Source organism: Oncorhynchus clarkii, chromosome 16 (genome assembly GCF_045791955.1).
Source record: "Oncorhynchus clarkii lewisi isolate Uvic-CL-2024 chromosome 16, UVic_Ocla_1.0, whole genome shotgun sequence".
Lineage (NCBI taxonomy): Eukaryota > Metazoa > Chordata > Actinopteri > Salmoniformes > Salmonidae > Oncorhynchus > Oncorhynchus clarkii.
The window spans coordinates 61,278,372-61,303,664 of NC_092162.1; the positions used below are offsets into that span (position 1 = coordinate 61,278,372).

The window sequence follows — 25,293 nt, forward strand, 5'->3', positions numbered from 1 at the left end:
GAGCTCTCTAGACTTTAGAGTAGTGCTGAGAAACCTTGGAAAGCATTTGACATATTCACAAAGTGAACAATAGGAGGCCAATGTATGGATGTAATTGGTTTGTTTTTCTCTCTTAAGTTCCCTTGGAGGTATGGACGCTATTTGTCCAGATAGATAAGAGTGCTTATCTGGAACGGCACACAAACGTTTTATAAAACTATGAAGCTACGAGGAATCTGGGTACCATATTGGACTGATCTACACCAAATCACAGAGAAATGACCAGAGAGAAGACGCATCAAATCAAGAGAAAATCAGGAGTATTACTATGGATTCCCAGGATTCCTATCACCTTCATTTGTTTCTTGAAGTTTGTTTTATAACAACTTACCAATTTGATTAAAGTTCATAAACCTGACAGCACAAATCACTCCATGTGCACACCTGCACTGACTAAACAGCAAAGCAAGAAAGCTCCCAGAAAGCAGAAATCTAACAGAAAGCAGAAAGCTCCCAGAAAGCACCCAGAAAGCAGAAAGCTCCCAGAAAGCAGAAAGCTCCCAGAAAGCAGAAAGCACCTAGAAAGCAGAAAGCTCCCAGAAAGCAGAAAGCTCCCAGAAAGCAGAAAGCTCCCAGAAAGCAGAAAGCACCCAGAAAGCAGAAAGCTCCCAGAAAACAGAAAGCTCCCAGAAAGCAGAAAGCACCCAGAAAGCAGAAAGCACCCAGAAAGCAGAAAGCTCCCAGAAAGCTCCCAGAAAGCAGAAAGCACCCAGAAGGCAGAAAGCTCCCAGAAAACAGAAAGCTCTGCTACAGAACATAGTCAAATATGTATTCTTCCATTATTTGATCTACTTTAGATTGTCAATATAATCAACATCTCCGAATCAACACACGTAAAAGTGATTTAGTGAGTTAGCGGACAGCTAATTTATCCACATAGTCTCTGACTGGATAGGCTAGGTCTTAATAGCATCTGGTTTAGGAGTGGCTTGGTTGGAGACAGCCATCAAAGTCTCCTGTCGGTGATCCACCAAAAAGATGGCTTCGAAACACACTTCTCAAATGATCTCTCACTGCCAGAAAATACAAAGTTTAGAAACGGTTTCCTCTTCAATTTTCACATTTGTCTTGTCTTGGAGGTGACACTGTCAAAAACAGTTTCCTCTTCACTTTTCACATCTGTCTTGGAGGTGACAGTTATGGGGGTGACAAGGGGTGAATCTTCACCAACTGCCTCCGTAGACAGAATCAGTGTGTGTGTGTGTGTGTGTGTGTGTGTGTGTGTGTGTGTGTGTGTGTGTGTGTGTGTGTGTGTGTGTGTGTGTGTGTGTGTGTGTGTGTGTGTGTGTGTGTGTGTGTCAGTTATTGGGAAGACAGAGAGGGAATCTTCATCAGCTTCCAGAATCTAGATCAGCGGCAGCATGAAGCTGCAGCGAAACAGTTCTGCAGATACCAACCCTTTAGGCTTTTTGGACGAACACAGTGTGTAACATTTTTTGTTTGCTAAACAGCTCTACCAGTGCATCGCTTTTATGAGATAAATACCATTGCAAATGTTGAGTGATATTCTTTGTGCAATTCAGAGGACAGAAAATGTGTGTGTGTGTACCTTTATGTGTGTGCATCGTTTAGAATACTGTGAGGTGCTGTTTTCCTTTTACAATGGCTTACAAATGAAGAGCAAACAAGACAGTGTAAACTATAGGCACAGTGGAAAGAAGGGTCTCCCACATCAAACACTCATACACCATTCTCTCCCTTCACCACTCTCAGGATGCTCGACTCTCTTCTCACAGTCAACAATAAGACACAGTTTGGGAGGAGGGAAGGGAAGTGACATTTAGTGCCCTAAACCAGGCACAGGTGACCATCTACTTACTGGTTATTTATCCAGGTGTGTCCCAATGACATTGCTATATTTTAAGCTGATAGGAGATATACAGAAAGCAAGGCGGTGTTTAACTGATAAGAGATATACAGAAAGCAAGGCGGTGTTTAACTGATAAGAGATATACAGAAAGCAAGGCAGTGTTTAACTGATAAGAGATATACAGAAAGCAAGGCGGTGTTTAACTGATAAGAGATATACAGAAAGCAAGGCGGTGTTTAACTGATGAGAGATATACAGAAAGCAAGGCGGTGTTTAACTGATAAGAGATATACAGAAAGCAAGGCGGTGTTTAACTGATAGGAGATATACAGAAAGCAAGGCGGTGTTTAACTGATAAGAGATATACAGAAAGAAAGGCGGTGTTTAACTGATAGGAGATATACAGAAAGCAAGGCGGTGTTTGACTGATAAGAGATATACAGAAAGAAAGGTGGTGTTTAACTGATAAGAGATATACAGAAAGAAAGGCGGTGTTTAACTGATAGGAGATATACAGAAAGCAAGGCGGTGTTTAACTGAATAGAGATATACAGAAAGCAAGGCGGTGTTTAACTGATAAGAGATATACAGAAAGCAAGGCGGTGTTTAACTGAATAGAGATATACAGAAAGCAAGGCGGTGTTTAACTGAATAGAGATATACAGAAAGCAAGGCGGTGTTTAACTGATGAGAGATATACAGAAAGCAAGGCGGTGTTTAACTGATAGGAGATATACAGAAAGCAAGGCGGTGTTTAACTGAATAGAGATATACAGAAAGCAAGGCGGTGTTTAACTGAATAGAGATATACAGAAAGCAAGGCGGTGTTTAACTGAATAGAGATATACAGAAAGAAAGGCGGTGTTTAACTGATAAGAGATATACAGAAAGCAAGGCGGTGTTTAACTGATAAGAGATATACAGAAAGCAAGGCAGTGTTTAACTGAATAGAGATATACAGAAAGCAAGGCGGTGTTTAACTGATAAGAGATATACAGAAAGCAAGGCGGTGTTTAACTGATAAGAGATATACAGAAAGCAAGGCGGTGTTTAACTGATAAGAGATATACAGAAAGAAAGGCGGTGTTTAACTGATAGGAGATATACAGAAAGAAAGGCGGTGTTTAACTGATAGGAGATATACAGAAAGCAAGGCGGTGTTTAACTGAATAGAGATATACAGAAAGCAAGGCGGTGTTTAACTGAATAGAGATATACAGAAAGCAAGGCGGTGTTTAACTGAATAGAGATATACAGAAAGAAAGGCGGTGTTTAACTGATAAGAGATATACAGAAAGCAAGGCGGTGTTTAACTGATAAGAGATATACAGAAAGCAAGGCGGTGTTTAACTGATAAGAGATATACAGAAAGCAAGGCAGTGTTTAACTAAATAGAGATATACAGAAAGCAAGCCGGTGTTTAACTGATGAGAGATATACAGAAAGAAAAGCGGTGTTTAACTGATAGGAGAAATACAGAAAGCAAGGCGGTGTTTAACTGAATAGAGATATACAGAAAGCAAGGCGGTGTTTAACTGATAAGAGATATACAGAAAGCAAGGCGGTGTTTAACTGATAGGAGATATACAGAAAGCAAGGCGGTGTTTAACTGATAAGAGATATACAGAAAGCAAGGCGGTGTAAAGGGGTAAAGGGAAGGTGGGGTTAAGGAGGGGTGAAGGGAAGGAGGGGTTAAGAAGGGGTAAAGGGAAGGAGGGGTTAAGGAGGGGTAAAGGGAAGGAGGGGTTAAGGAGGGGTAAAGGGAAGGAGGGGTTAAGGAGGGGTAAAGGGAATGAGGGGTTAAGGAGGGGTAAAGGGAATGAGGGGTTAAGGAGGGGTAAAGGGAAGGAGGGGTTAAGGAGGGGTAAAGGGAAGGAGGGGTTAAGGAGGGGTAAAGGGAAGGAGGGGTTAAGGAGGGGTAAAGGGAAGGAGGGGTTAAGGAGGGGTAAAATGAAGGAGGGGTTAAGGAGATGTAAAGGGAAGGAGGGGTTAAGGAGGGGTAAAGGGAAGGAGGGGTTAAGGAGGGGTAAAGGAAAGGAGGGGTTAAGGAGGGGTAAAGAGGAATGAGGGTAGGTTAGGTGGGTGCCTGCCTGGATTGCTCTGTTTTTCGATTTGAGTCTGGTTGGAGAGAGAGAGAGATAGTGAGAGAGAGAGAGAGAGAGAGAGAGAGCGAGAGAGAGAGAGAGAGAGAAAAGAGAGAAGAGAGAGAGGGAGAAGAGAGAAGAGAGAGAGAGAAAGAGAGAAGTGAAAGATAAAAAAAATAGGGGTTGTTCCCCTGTGTCTGGGCTGGGCCACATGTCAGGCCAGGGGTAGAGGCTGGGGTTTGGGAGGGATATGCAAATGACTGCTGCCTGTCAGCCTGCCCCCTCAGAGTCAGTAGTGGAGCACGCTGATCCACACACCTCACACACACACACACACCCACACAGCATACAGAAGGCTGGGGAGCTTAGTCAGCACGTCCCCCGCTCACTCACACACTCGTGTTTGTGTATGGAGCTGTGGCATTCCTAGAGACCATCTCTATCTCTCACTCTCCTCTGTCTGTCTCCCCCTTTTTCACCTGTCCTTTACTTTACATTTGGTTGTGCTCTCTCCCTCCTTATTTCCCTCTTCCCTTCTCCATCTCATTATCTAGGTTTTCTTCTGTTCTGCCTATTGCTGGCAGCTGTCTGGGAGAGATGTGTTGAAGAAGAGAGATGCAGGACAGGTCAGATTGCTGTTGACACTGCAGATGTTTGGACTAGAGGTTTCCCTCAGGGCTGACTGAAGACAAGACAACAACACTGCAGAGGTTTGGACTAGAGGTTTCCCTCAGGGCTGACTGAAGACAAGACAACAACACTGCAGAGGTTTGGACTAGAGGTTTCCCTCAGGGCTGACTGAAGACAAGACAACAACACTGCAGAGGTTTGGACTAGAGGTTTCCCTCAGGGCTGACTGAAGACAAGACAACAACACTGCAGGCACCTGACACACAGCTCTTTTTTAAAATCTCCTTTCTAGATATTCCTTAATCATTTATATTGGTCCTCCTTTTTGGTGCTTTTCCACGGGTGCTATTTTGGCAGCCTCTACAAAGAGAAAATGAGGTCCAGGTTTTCTCAAGCTGCTCTGCAGCCCTTTATTCTAGGAGTGTTCCTGTCACTGGTGGACACCAAAGGAACATTCTATGGAACAGGCCATGGGAACCCGTTCTTTGGAGGAAGTCATGGCAACAGATACAACCTGTACAAGGCTGGAGTCAACCCACACTACACCCCAGGAAAACCCATGACCCGCCACAAGTAAGTGCATCTCCTGAAACTGCGTCTAGCTTCAACTTTACTAGTCATACATTTATACAGCACCTCTCCAAGTGATTTACAAGGCAATAAGGATTTCCATGGCAAATAGAATATGGGCTTATAGCTCTTTTCCACATGAATCTTATATCTTAACCCATGTCACGGATGGGTAATACAAATATGCTTTCGGTTACTGTATCGCTTCAATAACACTGGCTGAATTGACTCTGTTTCTCTCTCTCTCACACACTGTCAGCCTATCTCTGCAGTTAAAACCATCTGTGACTGAAGATAAACATTATGAAGAAACAATGACATGCTGCATTATGGAGACAAAGAGCTCATTATAAGAGGAGAGCTGAGCTGATGTCAGGGGTATTGATCTTCTGAGCTCTGTGTGTTTGTGCACGTGCACGCGGACGTGTGTGTGTGTGTGTGTGTGTGTGTGTGTGTGTGTGTGTGTGTGTGTGTGTGTGTGTGGGAGCTCAATTAGAAGCAGACATGCAGCTGGGTACCCCTAGCCAGATGGGAGTGATGCTAATAGAAGTCTAAACCAGTACCAAGGCTTGTTGCTTTTGGATCCTGTTTTAGTCATGTAGTAATTCACAGCTCAATTCAATCAAACCCTTATTGAGGTATGATATATTTTGTGAAGGGAAAACCTACTACTACTACTACCTGACAGGCTTCCCTCACGTTGAGTCTTGGGGCTTGTGTCAAAATAAGAAGTGTGTCTATGCTGGCTAAAGTTTGGTCATGAAGACATGACTGTGGTGAATTTGATTGAATTCCAGCCTCAGTGTAATTCAATACCAGGCTACAGTAGATTTACAGTAAGGCGTAAACATGTGGGGACATACTTTGTGCTCCGACGCAAGTAAAGCTTTTGATCTCTTCTAGTCACCACCAAATACTTACCCAAGTGATAAAATAGCTGGCTCTGGGGGGATAATCTCTCGCTCCACTTCCTGTGGTTCTCTCCCTCGTTTTATTATAAAACCTAAAAAAGACTATCATGGCAATTCATTGATCATACACACGAACATAGGAATTGTTAGGTTGTTTGTCCCTGGGATCTTTCTGCTGTCTCCTTTCTCTCATTCTCCTGCTTGGCTTCCCCTGAGAGATGGACCACTCTGGACAGCTCCCTGCTGTTTTCCTCTACCAGCCCCAGCAGACAGAGCCTGGCCCTACTTAGACTTTACCCTCACCCTCCTCACCACTCCCTCACCCTTCCATCACCCCCTCTTTACTCACCACTCCCTCACCCTTTACCTCACCCTGCTCCCTCCTCCCTACTCACCACTCCCTCACCCTTTACCTCACCCTCCTCCCTCCTCCCTACTCACCACTCCCTCACCCTTTACCTCACCCTCCTCCCTCCTCCCTACTCACCACTCCCTCACCCTTTACCTCACCCTCCTCCCTCCTCCCTCCTCACCACTCCCTCACCCTCCTCTTTACTCACCACTCCCTCACCCTCACCCCTCCTACACCCTACTCCTTCCTCACCCCTCCTACACCCTCACCCCTCCCTCACCCTACTCCCTTCTCACCCTAATTCTCCAAGCAGACAGACCCTGACCCAGCCCGACGTAGTCTTTATTCCGACTCTTAACCTGCCTCTATCACCTGCCTCACCCATACCCAGAGGTGGAAAGTAATAATTGAGTAGCTTTTCCAAGTACTTTTTGCAGTATTTTTCAAAGTATGTAATTTGACTTCTACTTGAGCAGGATATTTCAGTATTCTTTCCACCCCTGGTGAGGGAGTGAAAGGGAGTTTGTGAGTGAGGGAGTGCGTGAGGGAAAGAGGGAGTGAGTGCAGTGAGGGAAAGAGTGTGAATGGGTGAGTGAGTGAATGTCAGCCGGTCCCATGGAGAAACAGAGGGGTGAACGAGGGATTGAATGGGTGAAAGAATTAGACATGTTTATTTCTGTAGTCTGAAGTATATTGAAGTCTGGCAATTTTATTGTTTATGCACCTCATTTTGCATTGCATTTTTATTTATTAAAACATTTTAATTGCTTTGAATGTTTAATGTTAATTGCATATTTTTGACAAATCCTTAATTTTCTTTTACATACAGATGTACCTTATTGCAACTCGTATAAGAAAACGTAGTTCCTACTGTACATTCATTTCCTCTCTTCCTTTTTCAATGTAATGCATTGAAAAGATAATGTGTAACAATGTTCAGGTAACCTTAGAAAAATTAGCTAATTATCAAGGTCACATTTTTTATTTTTTTTAAAAGTAACTCAATTACTTTTTCTCTGAGTACTTTTTAAATGAGCTACTTTTTACTTTTACTTGAGTCAAATGTAATTGAAGTAACGATACTTCTACTAGAGCAGGATAGTTCAGTTGTCAAGGCTCAGGAGAAGACCCTAATGCAGACACTTTCAAAGTCACAAAAGTTTATTACAAAAACAGGGGGGCAGGCTCAGGGCAGGCAGAGGTCAGTAATCCAGGGTGGTGTGACAAGGTACAGAACGGCAGGCAGGCTCAGGGTCAGGGCAGGCAGAATGGTCAAAACTGGGAAAACAGGAACTAGAGAAAGATAGGAGCACTGGAAAACCGCTGGTAGCCTTGACGAAACAAAACGAACTGGCAACAGACAAACAGAGAACCCAGGTATAAATACACTGGGGATAATGGGGAAGATGTGCGAGACCTGGAGGGGGGTGGAGACAAGCACAAAGACAGGTGAAACAGATCAGGGTGTGACATCAGTACTCTTTCCCCACCTGCCCTTATCCTTACCCTTATCCTTTCCTCACATTAATTGACCAAGAGAGGTCTCTCCTAATGTTGTCTTTATCCCACCCTAATCCATATATTCACCACACCATTCCTCACTAGAACTCACTCTCTCTCCCCTTCCTCAGTCTCTCTACCCTCAATCAATCACTCGCTCACTACCTCTCCCTCCCCCTCTTCTTCAACCACCTTCCTCCTTGTCATTCCGTCTCACCCTCAACCTCCCCCTTCCTCCCTATCTCTGTCACTCCGTCTCACCCTCAACCTCCCCCTTCCTCCCGCTCACCCTCAACCTCCCTCCCTATCACTCCGTCTCACCCTCAACCTCCCCCTTCCTCCCTATCCATCCCTCTCACCCTCAACCTCCCCCTTCCTCCCTATCCCTCCATCTCATCCTTGCCTTACATCTCCATAGAGACAGTAGGTGTTTTACAGTGAAGTCTAAAATGGTTGAAATGCCACTGCAACTGTGCTGTCACGAGACAGGGCCTAGTGCTCCTTTATAGTGGCAGATTATTTGGTTTACAACAGGGACACTGATGCCAATAGGTTTAAATATACACACAGGAACACACACATATGCATTTCCAGATTCATGGTCTATAACCTTGGCATAGGAGTAGAATAGGCACTTGAACCCCTGCAGCCAATGAGTCTCTAAAGAGTTGAGTGTGGCAATCTTTAATTCTTTGCCTTTAGCTGCAGTGGAGACATAGTTGAAGGTAAACAAAAAGAGACAGGTGGACATCTATCTATCCTCCAGTTGTATTAATAGGCTGTCTAACTCACCCAGGTCATACAGGACCCTGGGGATCTGTCACAGGCAAACAGCCACCGTAGATATATGACTTCAGTTGGTGTCTGGGGCAGTGGATATGCCCTATATAACCGAAAGTATGTGGGCACCTGCTCGTCAAACATCTCACTACAAAATCATGGGCCTTAATATGGAGTTGGTCCCCCCCTTTACTGCTATAACAGCCTCCACTCTTCTGGGAAGGCTTTCCACTAGATGTTGGAACAAATTAACAAGGTACACCTGCATTCCAGGTGACTACCTCATGAAGCTGGCTGAGGGAATGCCAAGAGTGTGCAAAGCTGTCATCAAGGAAAAGGGTGGCTACTTCGAATAATCTCAAATATAGAATATATTTTCATTGTTTTTAGTTTTTATTACCACATGATTCCATGTTATTTCATAGTTTTGATGTCTTCATAATTATTCCACAGTGTAGAAAATTGTAAAAATTAAGATCATGAGTAGGCGTGTCCAAACTTTTGACTGGTACTTTACTTTAATAATATCACACGAGCTGCAATGAGCCTGTGTGTGTGTGTGTGTGTGTGTGTGAGCGAGATTATCTGGAATTTCTAACACCTAGAAATACCAGTAATAATATAACACACATGTACAAAGCTACATAACAAAATACATTTATTTCCGTAGGCTACTAGTCACTAAATGGAATTAACACATCGCAACGTTCTCCGTCTAGTCTTCAGCCGTTGGTGCGTTGCCCGTTTTTCTTGTTTTGCTTTTAACTGTCTTGTTGCAATGGAGCATGTGATTTGACAGCCGTTCAGTCCCATTCATGCCGACTATTTCCTGGTGGGAGGGAATGTGGCCCTCTCCTCATTGGTAGTAACAAGGTAGAAAATGATCACAATGCCTACAACTGGACTGCATGGGGACTTACACAGACCATAGAGGGCTACAGGGGGAGTATTGGGGAAAATGTTTGTTTGCACTCCAACTTAGCTCATTGGGATGTTGTTTGTGGTGTATTCTACTGCTGCCATGTTTCTGTCTTCATTTTAACATAACTCCAGAAATGTAGTGGTTGCAGACACAGCATTCAGAGGGAGGGCTCCACAGGAAACTTATGGAGTGCGGCCTCAAGCTAGATTCACATGGGACTGTATGGTCCTGTGTCATTCATCTCAAACCAACCAGTCAAGCCAATTCAATGCAAGTTTAACGTTTTGAGGTATTTCCATGTGAAAATATCATGGGATGCTGCTTATGATGGTACTGCTTTTTGCTTGGTCGTGTTCTGTTTTATTGGTGGCCCTACTCACTGATGGTAAACAAATATTACAGTGTTAAACTTCTTCGGGATCGGTGTCCCTTCCACGGGACGGTTGAGCTAACGTAGGCTAATGCAATTATCATGAGGTTGTAAGTAACAATAACATTTCCCAGGACATGGACACGTCTGATATTGGCAGAAAGCTTAAATTCTTGTTAATCTAACTGCCCTGTCCAGTTTACAGTAGCTATTACAGTGAAAGAATACCATGCTATTGTTTGAGGAGAGTGCGCAATTTTGAACATGAAAGGTTATTAATAAACAAATTAGGCACATTTGGGCAGTCTTGATACAACATTTTGAACAGAAATAAAATGGTTCATTGGATCAGTCTAAAGCTTTACACATACACTGCTGCCATCTAGTGGCCAGAATCTAAATTGCAGCTGGGCTGGAATAATACATTATGGCCTTTCTCTTGCATTTCAAAGATGGTAGAATTTTTTTTCTTCTTTTTTTTTGTTTCTTCTTTGTATTATCTTTTACCAGATCTATTGGGTTGTATTCTCCTACATTCCTTTCACATTTCCACAACCTGTTTTGTGTTTCCTTTCAAATGGTACCAAGAATATGCATATCCTTGCTTTTGGGCCTGAGCTAGAGGCAGTTAGATTTGGGTATGTCATTTTAGGCAATAATTTTTAAAAAGGGGCGGGTTCTTAAGAGTCAGCTGATTCTCACAAACATCTTGTCAATAGACTCTGAAAATGGTTATGTGAGCCAGACCCAGATATGGGTACCAGTGGGTAGGGGGCATAGGCTATACCGGGTCTGTCTGTCTGTCCGTCCGTCTGTCTGTCCGTCCATCTGATAAACTTGACAATTACAAGTTGTGTATACAGTATATTGTTAGATTTGCAGAGATGACAGCAGTGATAGATATTCTTGACATTCTCCAAGATCAAATCAAAACAAATCTTACTTGTCACATACCACAAATACAACAGGACTTTACAGTGAAATGCTAACTTACAAGCCCTCAACCAACATTGCAGTTAAGAAAAATAAGTGTCAAGAAAATATTTACTAAAATAAACTGAAGTAAAAACGATAGACAAAGTAAAAAATTAGAAAATAGAAAAATAACAAATAAGTAAATGGCAACAATAAAATAATAGTAGGGGGGGGGGGGGTCAATGCAAATAGTCCAGGTAGCCCTTTGATTAGCTGTTCAGGAGTCTTATGGCTTGGGGGTAGAAGCTGTTAAGGAGCCTTTTGGACCTAGAATTGGTGCTCTGGTACCACTTGCTGTGTTGTAGCAGAGAGAACAGTTTATGACTAAGGTGGCTGGTATCTTTTGCAATTTTTAGGGCCTTCCTCTGACAGTGCCTGGTATAGACATCCTGGATGGCAGGAAGCTTGGCCCCAGTGATGTACTGGGACATAGGGCGTTGCGGTTGGAGGCAGAGCAGTTGCCATTCCAGGCGGTGATGCAAACAGTCAGGATGCTCTCGATGGTGCAACTGTAGAACTTTTGGAGGATCTGAGGACCCATTCCAAATCTTTTCAGTCTCCTGGGGGGAAATAGGCATTGTTGTGCCCTCTTCACGACTGTCTTGGTGTGTTTGGACAATGATAGTTTGTTGGTGATGTGGACACCAAGGAACTTGAATATCTCAATCTGCTCCACTACAGCCCTGTCGATGAGAATGGGGCTGTAGAGGCTTTGACATGGATGCATTCAGCTATAGTCAACTCTGCTGCTGTGTGCTGTATGGGTCCATAACGGAGAACCAGAGGTTAGAAATAACTTTTTAATACTCTTTAATATTTCTCATCAAGCAGTTGAGCTTGTCACTATGAGTTTTATACTGCTTTCTCTTTGCTCACTCATAATGTGAAGTAGATATCCGACAGACAGGCATGCATTATACTGTAGCAAACACAACATACTTTCCCACGATGGCAGTCCTTTTACTCCCGGACTGCAATCCCTTAGTTTTAGTAGCTATAGCCTAAAGTAGATTAAATGCATCAGGAAATACCTTGGGCTAAAGAGAGGTATTTAAATGGGCTAGCACAAGAACTGCCAGTATTTGAGTCTTACTGTGCTTCCAAAAGTAAACAAGCTATAGGAAATGCACTGTATACGTCTGAGCTGAGTTCTGGAAAAACAGTACCTGCATCGTTTAATTGTTCTAAGACAGGGATGGGCAACTGTGGCCCGCAGGACCTACCCCCTACCCAGGACTTTTCAAGGCTCTTTGATTTATTTTTGGGGGGGGCTCAACTTACTTTAATTTTTCTAAATTTGGTTGTGCATCATCTATTTATCTCTCGTTATGTAAGTCACTGATTAGCCCACGCCAACTAACATTTTTCAGATTGCTAAGTTAGTTTAGTGGCCAGCAATGTAAACTCGTATTATGGTTAAATAACCTGCTGCGGGACCCCTATTGATTGTCTCACTCAGATATCATATTAAAAACTGCACCTGCATCATTTCATTGTTCTAAGACAGGGACGGCCAGGAATTTAGTTATAAAATTGCAAAATGTTTATAATTGCATAAAAAGTACTCTAAAATGGGGGGGGGGGGGGGGGGGGGGGCAACTGCGGCCCCTCGTGATGAGTTTCAGAAGAGAGAGATAGAGAGACCGAAGGAAAGAGAGAGAGAGATCAGGAAAGAGATTTTGGGGATCATATGCAAGACTGATCATACGTTGAAACTTTTTGGAAAGTTTCTTCCCTGGTCCACAAATAAATCTGTTTGAGGGACAGGTAGGCAAGACCCTTGCTGTTGAGAACAACATGTTAAAATCACACTTCACATTGTCACTACAACTATGGAAGACAGCAAGAGAAGGTGTAGAATTTTCAATGTTGGACATGAAAGACTGTAAAATCAGGAGGAAATCAGCAGTGATTTTAATTTAAGAAATCTGTCCAAGTATTTCCACGCATCATAGAGTGACACGTGATCGTATACAAATGTTAGCAAGGTTTGAACTTATGTTATAGTCAAACATATCTGTTTGGCTTCTTACAAATGATTAGTAATTATGTTTCGGGTCCTCCAACCACCCACTCCAGAAAAGTTGATGATCCCTGGAGCATAGTGTTTGGGGAGGAGAGAGATTGTGAGAAAGTTAGGAAATTAAATAGAAATTGAGAAAGAGAGAATGAGGATGACGAGGAGGAGGAGCAGAGAAAGAAGGAGAACAAAGGGGAAGATGGATTGAGAGGTGAGTTGTTTTGGGAGAGGTTGAGGGACTACTTGCAATAATATTTGCCAAAGCGCTCCATAGGAGAGTTTGAAAGGGAATTATCCTTTCCCCTTCGGAGACTCAGAGGGGATTTAGGAACTATAAGGATATACTGGAAATATTTACAGTGGGACCAGACCTACACCAGAAAAATGACTTACTCACAGGCTGAATCACACAATTGGCTAGCGTCAAACCCAATTTTGATAAACTCCCATATCTACTGGGTGAAATACCACAGTGTGCCATCACAGTAGCACAATATGTGACCTGTTGCCACGAGAAAAGGGCAACCGGTGAAGAACAAACACCATTGTAAATACAACCCATATTTATGTTTATTTATTTTCCATTTTGTACTTTAACTATTTGCACATCGTTACAACACTGTACTTAATATGACATTTGAACTTTTGTGAGTGTAATGTTTACTGTTAAATTTGTATTGTTTTTTTCACTTTTGTTTATTATCTACTTCACTTGCTTTGGCAATGTTAACATGTGCCAATAAAGCCATTAAATTAAATTGAGAGAGAGAGAGAGAGAGAGAGAGAGAGAGAGAGAGAGAGAGAGAGAGAGAGAGAGAGAGAGAGAGAGAGAGAGAGAGAGAGAGAGAGAGAGAGAGAGGGGAAGTATTGGGAGAAAGGGTGAGGAAGGGGCTGTGCTCTGTCTTTTGGGGGAGGTTGGGGGGAGTGGTGTGAGGTGAGGTATAGAGAGAAAGAGGGTGAGGCAGGGTGGGGTAAGGTTGAAGAGGAAGGTTTGTTTTGGGGAGAGAGCTTGGAAGGTGAGATATCTGTTTTGGGTGGTGTGGAATGGTTGAAAAGAATGACGAGAGAACTGTCTTTCAGGCAATAGCATGTAGGGTTATCGACAGATCTCTGTTGTGTACACATCTCTGATGGTGAAGATGGAAAGACTGAGAACAGTGTGAAGTTTAATCCTCTCATCTCAGATCCTGGATCAGTCCATCCCTGTTCCCCAGAGTCAGGATTAACGCAGTTTTACCACAATTTAATCCTCTCATCTCAGATCCTGGATCAGTCCATCCCTGTTCCCCAGAGTCAGGATTAACGCAGTCTTACCACAATAGACCAAGTCCAAATTCTCAGTACCAGGACAGCAGCTGAGCCAATCACTCACTCACTCTCTCTCACACACACACACACACACACACACACACACACACACACACACACAGCTGTGAAGCCCTTGTAATCTTTACAGCTCTTGCTTTGCGGTCTCAGTGGTTGTGAGGCGAGGAGGTCAGATCTCCAGTAAGTGTGTGTGTGTGTGTGTGTGTGTGTGGTGCTGTTCTCAGGTTTATCGCTTCATCTCCATTAACGTTCTCTGTTTCTCATTGACCCTATTTGCTGCTTTCCAAAGCAGATTGATTGGCCTTGAGGTGCTCTGGCCCAAATCACTGTCTGTAGAGAGACACACTGAGTTCACAGTATCTTAGCTCTCTCTCTCACACTCTCTTTCTCTCTCTCACTTTCATGCTCCCCCACTCTCTCTTTTTACCCTCCCTCCATCTCTCTGTCTCACTCTCTCTCTGTATGTCTTTGAGACACCTGCTAGGAATGAATAACACACAGAGACCCAAATTACATTGACAGACCCATGAAATGGGGGGCTGGAGAGAAGGGAGGAGGAGGTAAAAAAAGGGGGGTGACAAGTTGGAGAGAAAGGAGAGAGTAAGTTTGAGGAGAAAGTAGAGGAAGAGGGAATGGGAGAAGGATGAGGGAGATGGAGGGTAATCAGAGTGGAGGAAGTAAGGAGAAGGAGGAGGGGAGAGAGGGATGAAAGCAAGCAGGGAAAGAAGGAGAGGAGGGGAGCAGAGGCTTTCTGGTGGCTGTGCCCATTTGGATTCCTGGTCTTTAGGCCTCAGTGATAAGAATCTGAAGGTTGCTCACTCAGCCCAGATGTGCACCTGACAAAGAAATCTGGGAGTGTAGTCTGTTTTCCCTCCTCCATCTGACACCACACACACAAACACAGCCCCCTTTCCATCAGCTGTCAATCACCTTAACTTCTTAACCCTAAAACAGGCCTTCTCCTTGCACTCTCATGAATTAACCAATAACAAGAAGTAAAGCTGTTTCATACTGTCAATATATCCAGCCTTTATAGGGAGGAAACTACCAGCATAAAATCCTCTTCAGCATTTTACTGTATGATTCTAAAACCAGTTGTGATGTTGTGCATTTTACTGTATGATTCTAAAACCAGTTGTATGTTGTGCATTTTACTGTATGATTCTAAAACCAGTTGTATGTTGTGCATTTTACTGTATGATTCTAAAACCAGTTGTATGTTGTGCATTTTAGTGTATGATTCTAAAACCAGTTGTGATGTTGTGCATTTTAGTGTATGATTCTAAAACCAGTTGTGATGTTGTGCATTTTACTGTATGATTCTAAAACCAGTTGTGATGTTGTGCATTTTACTGTATGATTCTAAAACCAGTTGTGATGTTGTGCATTTTACTGTATGATTCTAAAACCAGTTGTATGTTGTGCATTTTAGTGTATGATTCTAAAACCAGTTGTGATGTTGTGCATTTTACTGTATGATTCTAAAACCAGTTGTGATGTTGTGCATTTTACTGTATGATTCTAAAACCAGTTGTGATGTTGTGCATTTTACTGTATGATTCTAAAACCAGTTGTGATGTTGTGCATTTTACTGTATGATTCTAAAACCAGTTGTGATGTTGTGCATTTTACTGTATGATTCTAAAACCAGTTGTATGTTGTGCATTTTACTGTATGATTCTAAAACCAGTTGTATGTTGTGCATTTTACTGTATGATTCTAAAACCAGTTGTGATGTTGTGCATTTTACTGTATGATTCTAAAACCAGTTGTGATGTTGTGCATTTTACTGTATGATTCTAAAACCAGTTGTATGTTGTGCATTTTACTGTATGATTCTAAAACCAGTTGTGATGTTGTGCATTTTACTGTATGATTCTAAAACCAGTTGTATGTTGTGCATTTTACTGTATGATTCTAAAACCAGTTGTATGTTGTGCATTTTACTGTATGATTCTAAAACCAGTTGTATGTTGTGCATTTTACTGTAAAGGAGGTCTTCTACATGAGTGTGGGTGTGAGGGGGTGGGGGGATGTGTGTGTTCATGTTTGCCTTTGTCTGTGTACGTGTGCACAGTGATTTGCATGTGCACTTTCTTGCTTTTTGTTATTTTGAGAAAATGGACACAGACTTTTCCAAGGGCACAATATATCTCTCCCACTAGAAAGTGGCGTTGGTGCAGTCCATTGACTCGAAGAACATCCCATAATACTTCACCAGGTCAGGTCACACGACAGCACAGCTAACCACTTCCTTGACGACGCACACCCCGGCAACAGGTTTCCTGCTCTGTATGAAAGGAGCCCAGTCATTCCTGCTCCAGTCCCCTATCAATAGAGTCAACACATGGAGAGAGCGAGAGTTCACACACACACACACACACACACACACACACACACACACACACACAGAGAGAGAGAGAGAAAGCTAAGGGATGCCTAAACCAATAAGGCAGTGGTTTCTCATAATTTCCGACAGCCTGTCCTCTCTCTTTGCCCCATGAACCTGTTAACTCGGCATACACACACTTCTCTGCCTCAAACCTATTCCCTCATTTTCCTCCAAAACACTTCTGTGTGCCCTGGAACTGCTGTGGAGCAGTGCTACGTTTCACACTTAATAATAAGTATCCCTTGGAACCCCAACAACATCTAACGTCCTAAAGAAGCCGGAGCACTGCTTCCTGTGTGGACCGGCCTAGGAACATTTAGCAGTTGCTATAGTTGCACTGGCGTCAAAGTGACAGAATGAGCCTGCAGAGCCTCTTGGAGACAGTCGATGGCTGAGTCTCAACAACACATATGTCTTCATGTAGGATTTTGGCCTCAAGTATAGTAAATGCGGGAATCAGTGTCATTGGAAATGTCTAACATGGGCCAGAATTCAACTTGATTTTCATCTCTGCACTTTCAGAAAGTGTGGTACGGAATGAGTGAATTCCAACCTTGGCCATTGTGAAGAGCTGCTGTGTGTGCTGGAGTGGCAACCGTCACTAATGCTGTTATGGACAGAGTTCTACAGGAGAAACAGCATTGGCTTGAGGACTTGATGATATCCTGTTGTTGTTTTTGTCGTTATTGATATTCTCTCTCTTTTTTCTATTAGAAACCACTGTGCGTATGTGGTCCAGAAGAACATCACGTGTACGACGCAGGACGGTATGGACACTTACGTGACAGCAGAGTACACGACCAAGTGCATCTGGGGGCAGAAGTGTCCTGTCGTCATGTAAGTACACTTCACTTGCTCACGCGCACACATTTACACTGACTCAGCGCACACACACACAGGCACACATACTCACATGCAATCATCACATACGCTGCTGCTACTCGGTTATTCATACTGTATCCTGATGCCTAGTTACCTTACCCCACCACTCCAGTATCCCTGCATATTAAATATGGTATTGGCACTGACCCTGTATATAGCTTACTTACTTTTAATAGCTCACTTCTTTTTTTATGGAACTATTGCATTGTTGGGAAAGGACAATTAAAACATAAAACTGGAAACCATATAATTACTGTAGAGAATTCAGACCCAGCAGCCTCTGACACTCATACGAACTGTAAGAGGGGGCTGAAAAGGATACTGACAATGAGACTCAACCATTGTTGTACACTTTCCATGTATTTTTGACGAGCATGGCAATGCAGTCAGTGTGCTTTGCATTTGGACCAATGATATATATAAATCATGGATGACTGACAGGGGGCGCTGTTTGGAAACAATCGTGCAGCCATGATGGTACTCCTATTGCAAACAAGATTTTGGAAGCTTTAGAATGACATGTTATAATATCTACATTCGTTTTTGACGAGTATATTTTTTGCATACTTTAAAATTATATTATGTGAACTGATCATTTAAAAAAAATAAAATGTTAAAAATCTTTTCCTTAAAGTGTTTTTTGTGCTGCCCTCTGGTGGTGTGAGTGTGTACTACTAGTTAACGCCATACTGTCCCCCCAGCTGCACACCCAACTGTGTTGTTTTGTCAGTGGCTCTGTGACTCTGAACCGGCCACAGGGTTTGAAAGTGTTGTTTGACCATTTATTTTCATCCCAGTGGATTATAAACAAACATATATTATGGTAATTCATGTAATGAGGGTGTGAGCTGGGATGTCATATTCTCTCTGGTGTGACTGAAGCCTCTCAAAGGTCCTCTGTAGTGACCTCAAAGAGATAAATAGTCAAAGGATTTCTACTTCAAATAAAATGGAGGGAATCAGAAATACATTTTTTTTTTTCAATGACAACCTACCCTGGCCAAATCCTCCCCTAACCCGGACGACACTGGGCCAATTCTGCGCTGCCCTATGAGACTCCCAATCACGGCCGGTTGTGATACAGTCCGGAATTTGAACCAGGGTCTGTAGTGACAGCTCTAGCACTGAGATACAGTGCCTTGGACCACTGTGCCACTTGGGAGATGGAGGGAACGTGAGAGAAAGAAAGAGAGTAGAGATTACTATTCTTCATTAGAAGAGTAGTGTAGACCCTTTAGTGAGATAACAGGCGTAGTGAGGGTAATAAACCTGGTAACAATCCCTCACCTGAGCCTGTATAATCTCCACACTACACCATCTACTGTTTATACCCTCCACCATCTCATTATACACACCCTAATCCTTTGATCTATCCTGTCCTGTCCTGTCTCCTCCCATCTCACTTCCTGATCTCTTATCTGCTCTCTCCTCCTCTCCATCCTCCACTCTTTCTCTCTCCTCTCTCCATCCTCCACTTCTGCTCTCTCCTCCTCTCCATCTTCCACTCCTGCTCTCCATCCTCCACTCCAGGTACCGGACCTTCTACAAGCCTAAATACAAGGTGGGTTATAAAACCATCACTGAGCTGGAGTGGAGGTGCTGTCCTGGCTACTCTGGAGAGAACTGTTACGATGGACCCACCTCCCTGCCCGATATGATGCCCCCCTTCAGGGGTGGTGCCCCCCACCGCCCAGGAACGAAGGGATACCCTCACGGGCAGCCCCGACCCCCCTTGGACCACAAACCTGTCCCTGGGGGGGCTAATTTGGAGCCTGGGAGGCCCTTCCCAAATCAGCCTGATAGTAGACCCATTCCCACTGGACAACTTCCCACCGGGAACGGCAAACCCAACTATGGTCAGACCAGACAGGGGTGGAATATTAACCAATTTATATTTTCAAACTCTGATTTACTCTTCCCTTTCCTTCCCTTGCCCTATGTAATCATCATTTTCTTTCTCTCTAGGTTATAAGGTTGGTGTTAGTGGAGAGCGTCTGGACCGTATGGAGGTGGACCTGCGTCGTCTAACCCAGGGTCTGGACATTCTGAACGGGGTGGTGGCTGGCCTGGAGGACCGTCTGCGCCTCTCTCTCCGGGAGGATACCACCAAGATGCTGGGCTCCCTGCTCTCCAGTGCCCCCCGTCTCTCTGACTCTTCCGTTGGCTTCGGGGTTATCCCAGACGGGACTCCAGACGGCCTGAAGGGGGGAGAGGGTTTCCCGGGGTTTGGGGATCTGGCTGGGAAGGTGACGGAGGTGAAGGATGAGCTCAGAGCCAAGGGACACATGCTGGAGGAGATACAGGTGGGTGCTAAGGTTTTGTGATTAGAATAGTTTATGCTAGATTATGGAAATGTAGAAAAACAAGTCATGTCCAAATCAGTAATCAAACTTGTGGCACAATGCCAATCAGAACAATCCTGTACATCTTTGACTCCGCACTGACCTATTTCCACACAATGTCAAGAGTTTGAGGAAAGTGCTACCTAAAACCAAACCATTGTCATTCTCATTCATTAGGGTATGGTTCTGGGCCATGACTGGCAGCTGAAGAGGATGTTGGAAGCTGCGACCGGCAGGCCCATCCCTGGATCGGGCTCTCCCTCCATCATGGAGCTGCTGGATGCTAAGCTTGCTGGCGTCCGCGCTGAGATCCTGGACGGCTTCGAGAGGCGTCTGTCTGGCCTGGAGAACCACTGTGAGGAGAGGATAGGAGAGGTCCAGAGACAGTGTCATAATGAACACATGAACGGACAGGAACAGATTCAGCAGTCACTGGACGGCAGAGAGACTGGCCTGAGAGAGGAGCTGGGTACTCTGCAGGCCCAAATACAGGGACTGACCCTCACTGAGAGCTGCTGCGGACAGGTACCAATTCACTTTGGGGCTCTATTCAATCCATATAGCTGAAATTTAAAGGCAATCGTCCCGCTTTAGCAGAGAATGCATTCACAGTAAATGCTGCATATGACAGCTCAATCGAAAATGTACTTTACATTTCTATCACACAATCTGTAACACACAATCTGTAAATGGCTTAAACATGTACATGACTGGCTTATTGCTACACTATATGCCTGACATGTCACTGTCATTGCAGTTGAACAGCCTGTCCCAGCGGATGTTGATGCTAGAGGAGTCAGTGACGGGGTTAACAGAGTCTCAGCGCCAGCTCCAGGCTGCTCTCACTGACCAGACTATCCACATCGAAACCCTGATAGAGGCCCGTCTGGAGAACATGGATGCCCGGCTCAATGCCACAGAGTCTGGGGAAGTAGGGGTTGCCAGGGTGCCTTGGGACCTGGACGGCTTCAAGACCCTGGAGGACAAGCTGAAGACCCTGGAGAACAGGGTGTTTGTGGCCGTGGAAGAGCTGAGAAACGCCACCGCCCCAGCTCTGCTGGAGGGTCAGGTGGTGCCCGCCCTGGAGACAGAGATCGAGTCAGTCAGGAGGAGGGTGGAGGGAGACCTGGACGGCATCCAGAAACAGCTCACAGACCTGGAGCTCCTCTGCACCTCCTCCTGCTCCCCCGCAACTACCCCTGAAGGAGGCACGGGGACAGGCCTAGCGGAGGAGGAGTGTGAGGAGGTGGAGAAGAAGGTGTCAGGTCGTCTGGACTCCCACGCCGACCAGCTAGACCATCTCAACACCACGCTGCAGACCCTTCTGAACCGTATCGCCCAGGAGGATGAGGAAGGCTCTGTCCAGGGAGAGATCACCCTCCTCAAGATCAATGTCAACTCTGTCAACCGCACCCTGAAGGGTCTGAGGGACTCTGTTAGCTTGTTCACTAAGGGAGTGGGCCAAGCTAATGCCACATGGACACACAGGGAGAACCAGCTAGCCACCGAGGTCCAGGGCATCACCCAGCTTGTGGGGCGCCAGGCCTCCCTCCTAGGGGCCGGGGAGCGCCGACTAGCCCAGCTGAAGGGGGAACTGGTGGGCCTGAGGAGGAGGCTGGCCGGAGAGCTTCAGGGCTGCTGGAGCACGGCCCTTGGGGTTCAGAGGGAGGTGAAGGAGGTGGATAGTCGTGTGTCCCAGGTGGAGGGACAGTGTGGCAGCCTGGGGGAGCTGGCGGACCACCTGGAGAGGATCAGAGCAGAGCTGGAGAGACACTCTGACTCGTACCTGTCACAGGTGAATGGAACGCTGGCCAGTCACTCTACACAGCTAGCCGAGCTGAAGGGAGAGATCAAAGACTGTGTCGGGAAGGGCTCAGCCAATCATAGGGGAGACCAGTAGCAGCCGAGCTACGGAGAGTGACTTGTGTGTGTCAGTAGTGTGAAGAGGATTCTCATTTTCATCTGCTTTCCTTCATCTCCTCTGATGGGAAAGGTGAGAAGAAATTCAGAGCAGGATTCCATCATATTGCTTTGACCTACCCTAACTGTTCAGATCAGGGAAGGAGAGGAGATGAGGAGAAGAGGCTATTTGAAACTATTGACATGCACCCTTGATTGTATAGTTGGGCAATATTTTCCCTAAAGGGATATTTTTGTTGTTGTTTTTCTGATATTTTTGTTGTTTTGACATTTTATTTGGATTTTTAACTGACTTTTTAACTTATATGAAGAAAAGATGGTTGCATTGTTATACTTTACGTATTAGAGATATGTGTAAAACCAATAACAAAAACAAAGTGAATGATGTAAGACTAATGAGCAGCTATGGGTTTCTACTGGCAAACACACTCCACTCTCTGTGTGGACTCTTCCTTTAAAAAGACTGGAGCCTATGTCAACATGAAAGGTGCTATAATATTTGTAAACATTTTGTTTTTTTTATTGTAAAAAAGAAATGTATTTCTCCTTAAAGTTTTGTGTTTTCTTCTTTGGTCATTCTGATGTCTAAGACGGAATAGTATTATGCTGAAGAGTTTTGATACTAAAGTGAACTAGTAGCCTGGTCCCAGATCTGTTTGTGCATCTCCATCTCCATTGCTCATTGTCAAGCCAAACAATGAGTGACGGGCAGTTGACATGATGGCACAAACCGACTGGCACTCATACTAGGTCACTGGGCCTACTCATACAAAAAACCTCACATTACCCATGCAAGCTAAGGTAACTGAACTAAATGACTATCACCCTGTAGAACTCACCTTTGTCATCATGAAGCGCTTTGAGAGTCAAGGACCATACAACCTTCATCTTAAATGACACCCTAGACCCCCTACAATTTGCATACCACCCCAACAGATCCATGTATGATTAAATCGCTTAAGCACTGCACACCGCCCTATCCCACCTGGACAAGAGGAATACCTGTGTGGGAACGCTGCTCATTGACTACAGCTCAGTTTTCAACACCATAGTGCCCTCCAAGCTCGTCACTAAGCTCATGGCCCTGGGTCTGAAGTCATCCCTGTACAACTGGGTCCTAGACTTCTTGACAGGCCAACATCAGGTGGTGAGGACAGGCAACAACACTTCTGCCATACTGAGCCAAAACACAGTGCTTGCTCTTACCCTCCTGTACTCCCATGACGGTCTGGCCGATCACGACTCTAACTAAATCATCAAGTTTGCTGAGGACACGACAGTGGTAGGCCTGATGACCAGAACAACAAGACAGCCACCAGGGAGGAGGTTAGAGCCCTGGCGAAGTATTTCCAGGAAAATAATCCCTCCATCAACGTCAACAAAGCAGAGGAGCTGATCGTGGACTACATGAGACAGAAGAGGTAGCACGTCCCCATCCACATCCACGAGCCACAGTCTAGAGGTTAAAAAGCTTCAAGTTCCTTGGCTTGCACATCATTGAGGACCTGAAATGGTGCCACCACACCGACACTGTGGTGAAGAAGGCGGAACAGCGCCTCTTCAACTTCAGGCGGCTGAAGAAATTTGTCATGTCACCCAAGCCACGGTCTGTTAACTCTGATACTGTCTAACGGAGAAGGTACAGGTACATCATAGCCCGGACTGAGAGACTGAGAAACAGCTTCTATCACCAGGCCATCACACTGTTGAACAGCCACCACTAGCCGGCTACCTGCCCGATACTCAGCTCTGCATCTTGAGACTAATGTCCATGTGAGACATTGAACACTGGTAACTTCATATACTGTTTATATACTGTTGCTTACTCACTGTGTATGTATATACTGTATTCTCCACATAGCCCATCCTAATATACCTACTATTGTACATACCATTTTCTTTTCCAAATGACATGCTGTCTATACAAACATCACGTATTTATATACTGTAACTGCTCACGCTAATATACAGTATCTTTGGATTATTAATTGGACTAGTTGTGACAGTTCTTGATTTATTGATTATTTGTGTATTTGTATTGTATTTGAGAGACATTCTACTGCCCTGTTGGAGCTACTAACATAAGACATGCTACTGCCCTGTTGGAGCTACTAACATAAGACATTCTACTGCCCTGTTGGAGCTAGTAACATAAGACATGCTACTGCCCTGTTGGAGCTAGTAACATAAGACATGCTACTGCCCTGTTGGAGCTAGTAACATAAGACATTCTACTGCACTGTTGGAGCTACTAACATAAGCATTTCACTGCACCTGCTGTAACACTTGCAAATCTACGTATACAACCAATAAACTCTGATTTGATTTGATTTCTCATGTTCTGATGCAGATCTAAGAATAACCAGCAGGAGGCATCAAATCCTCTGATAATGACAGAAGTTGTGGTTTATTCTTCAGAATTTCAGTAGTATTTCCAATACACAAGAACAGTATGTTAAACCCTTCCTCCTTATCAGGGACTGCACATTGCATGCCATTCACTAAACAGAACAAAATGTTTTCCGTGCCAGGTGGACTAGACTGTCAGACTACAGGGTAAACAGGAGGACAGGATGTGACTCAGCACTGTCACCAGGATGGGGAGGCTCCAGAGGAGAATGAAAGGGTGGCAGCGAAAGGAGGGGGAGGACGGGTGAGAGTAGAGAGATGGGAAACACTGCTGTGGTTGGCAGTGTTAGAGATGGAAGGGTGAGAGGGAGGAAGAGGGGGAGGAAGAGAGGAGAGTGTTTGAAGAGCAGATGGATGAACAGGCGTCACTCGTGTCCCTGACAGATATGCAGGCAGGAGTCACAACAAGGCTGTGGAATTACTGATGGAATGCACGCACACACAATATATATATATACATACAATTGAAGTCAGAAGTTTACATACACTTAGGTTGGAATCATTAAAACTTGTTTTTCAACCACTCCACAAATTTCTTGTTAACAAACTATAGTTTTGGCAAGTCGGTTAGGACATCTACTTTGTGCATGACACAAGTCATTCTTCCAACATCTGTTAACAGACAGATTATTTCACTTATAATGATAGGATAATTGACATCATTTTGAGTCAAATGGAGGTGTACCTGTAGATGTATTTCAAGACCTACCTTCAAACTCAGTGCCTCTTTCTTTGACATCATGGGAAAATCTAAAGAAAATCAGCCAAGACCTCAAAAAGAAATTGTAGACCTCCACAAGCCTGGTTCATCCTTGGGAACAATTTCCAAACGCCTGAAGGTACCACGTTCATCTGTACAAACAATTGTATGCAAGTATAAACACCATGGGACCACGCAGCAGTCATACCGCTCAGGAAGGAGACGCGTTCTGACTCCTACAGATGAACGTGCTTTGGTGCGAAAAGTGCAAATCAATCCTAGAACAACAGCAAAGGACCATGTGAAGATTCTGGAGGAAACAGGTACAAAAGTATCTATATCGACAGTTAAACGAGTCC

The 25,293-nt window shown here is 44.3% G+C and overlaps 1 protein-coding gene across 2 annotated transcripts; it reads left to right on the forward strand.

Annotated features, from left to right (window-relative positions):
- The first annotated feature begins 4,220 nt into the window (after nt 1–4,220).
- Nucleotides 4,221–24,155, forward strand: LOC139368866 (elastin microfibril interfacer 3b). Of its 2 annotated transcripts, XM_071108307.1 has the most exons (7): nt 4,221–4,585; nt 4,702–5,136; nt 17,396–17,518; nt 19,094–19,419; nt 19,529–19,866; nt 20,083–20,430; nt 20,663–24,155. In XM_071108307.1, the coding sequence occupies exons 2-7, from the start codon at nt 4,937–4,939 to the stop codon at nt 21,803–21,805; spliced, it is 2,478 nt and encodes an 825-aa protein (XP_070964408.1). In that variant the 5' UTR covers nt 4,221–4,585; nt 4,702–4,936; the 3' UTR covers nt 21,806–24,155. The 2 variants fall into 2 exon arrangements, with proteins under 2 accessions (XP_070964408.1, XP_070964409.1); XM_071108308.1 differs by having other exon boundaries at nt 4,281–5,136.
- Nucleotides 24,156–25,293: the final 1,138 nt, after the last annotated feature.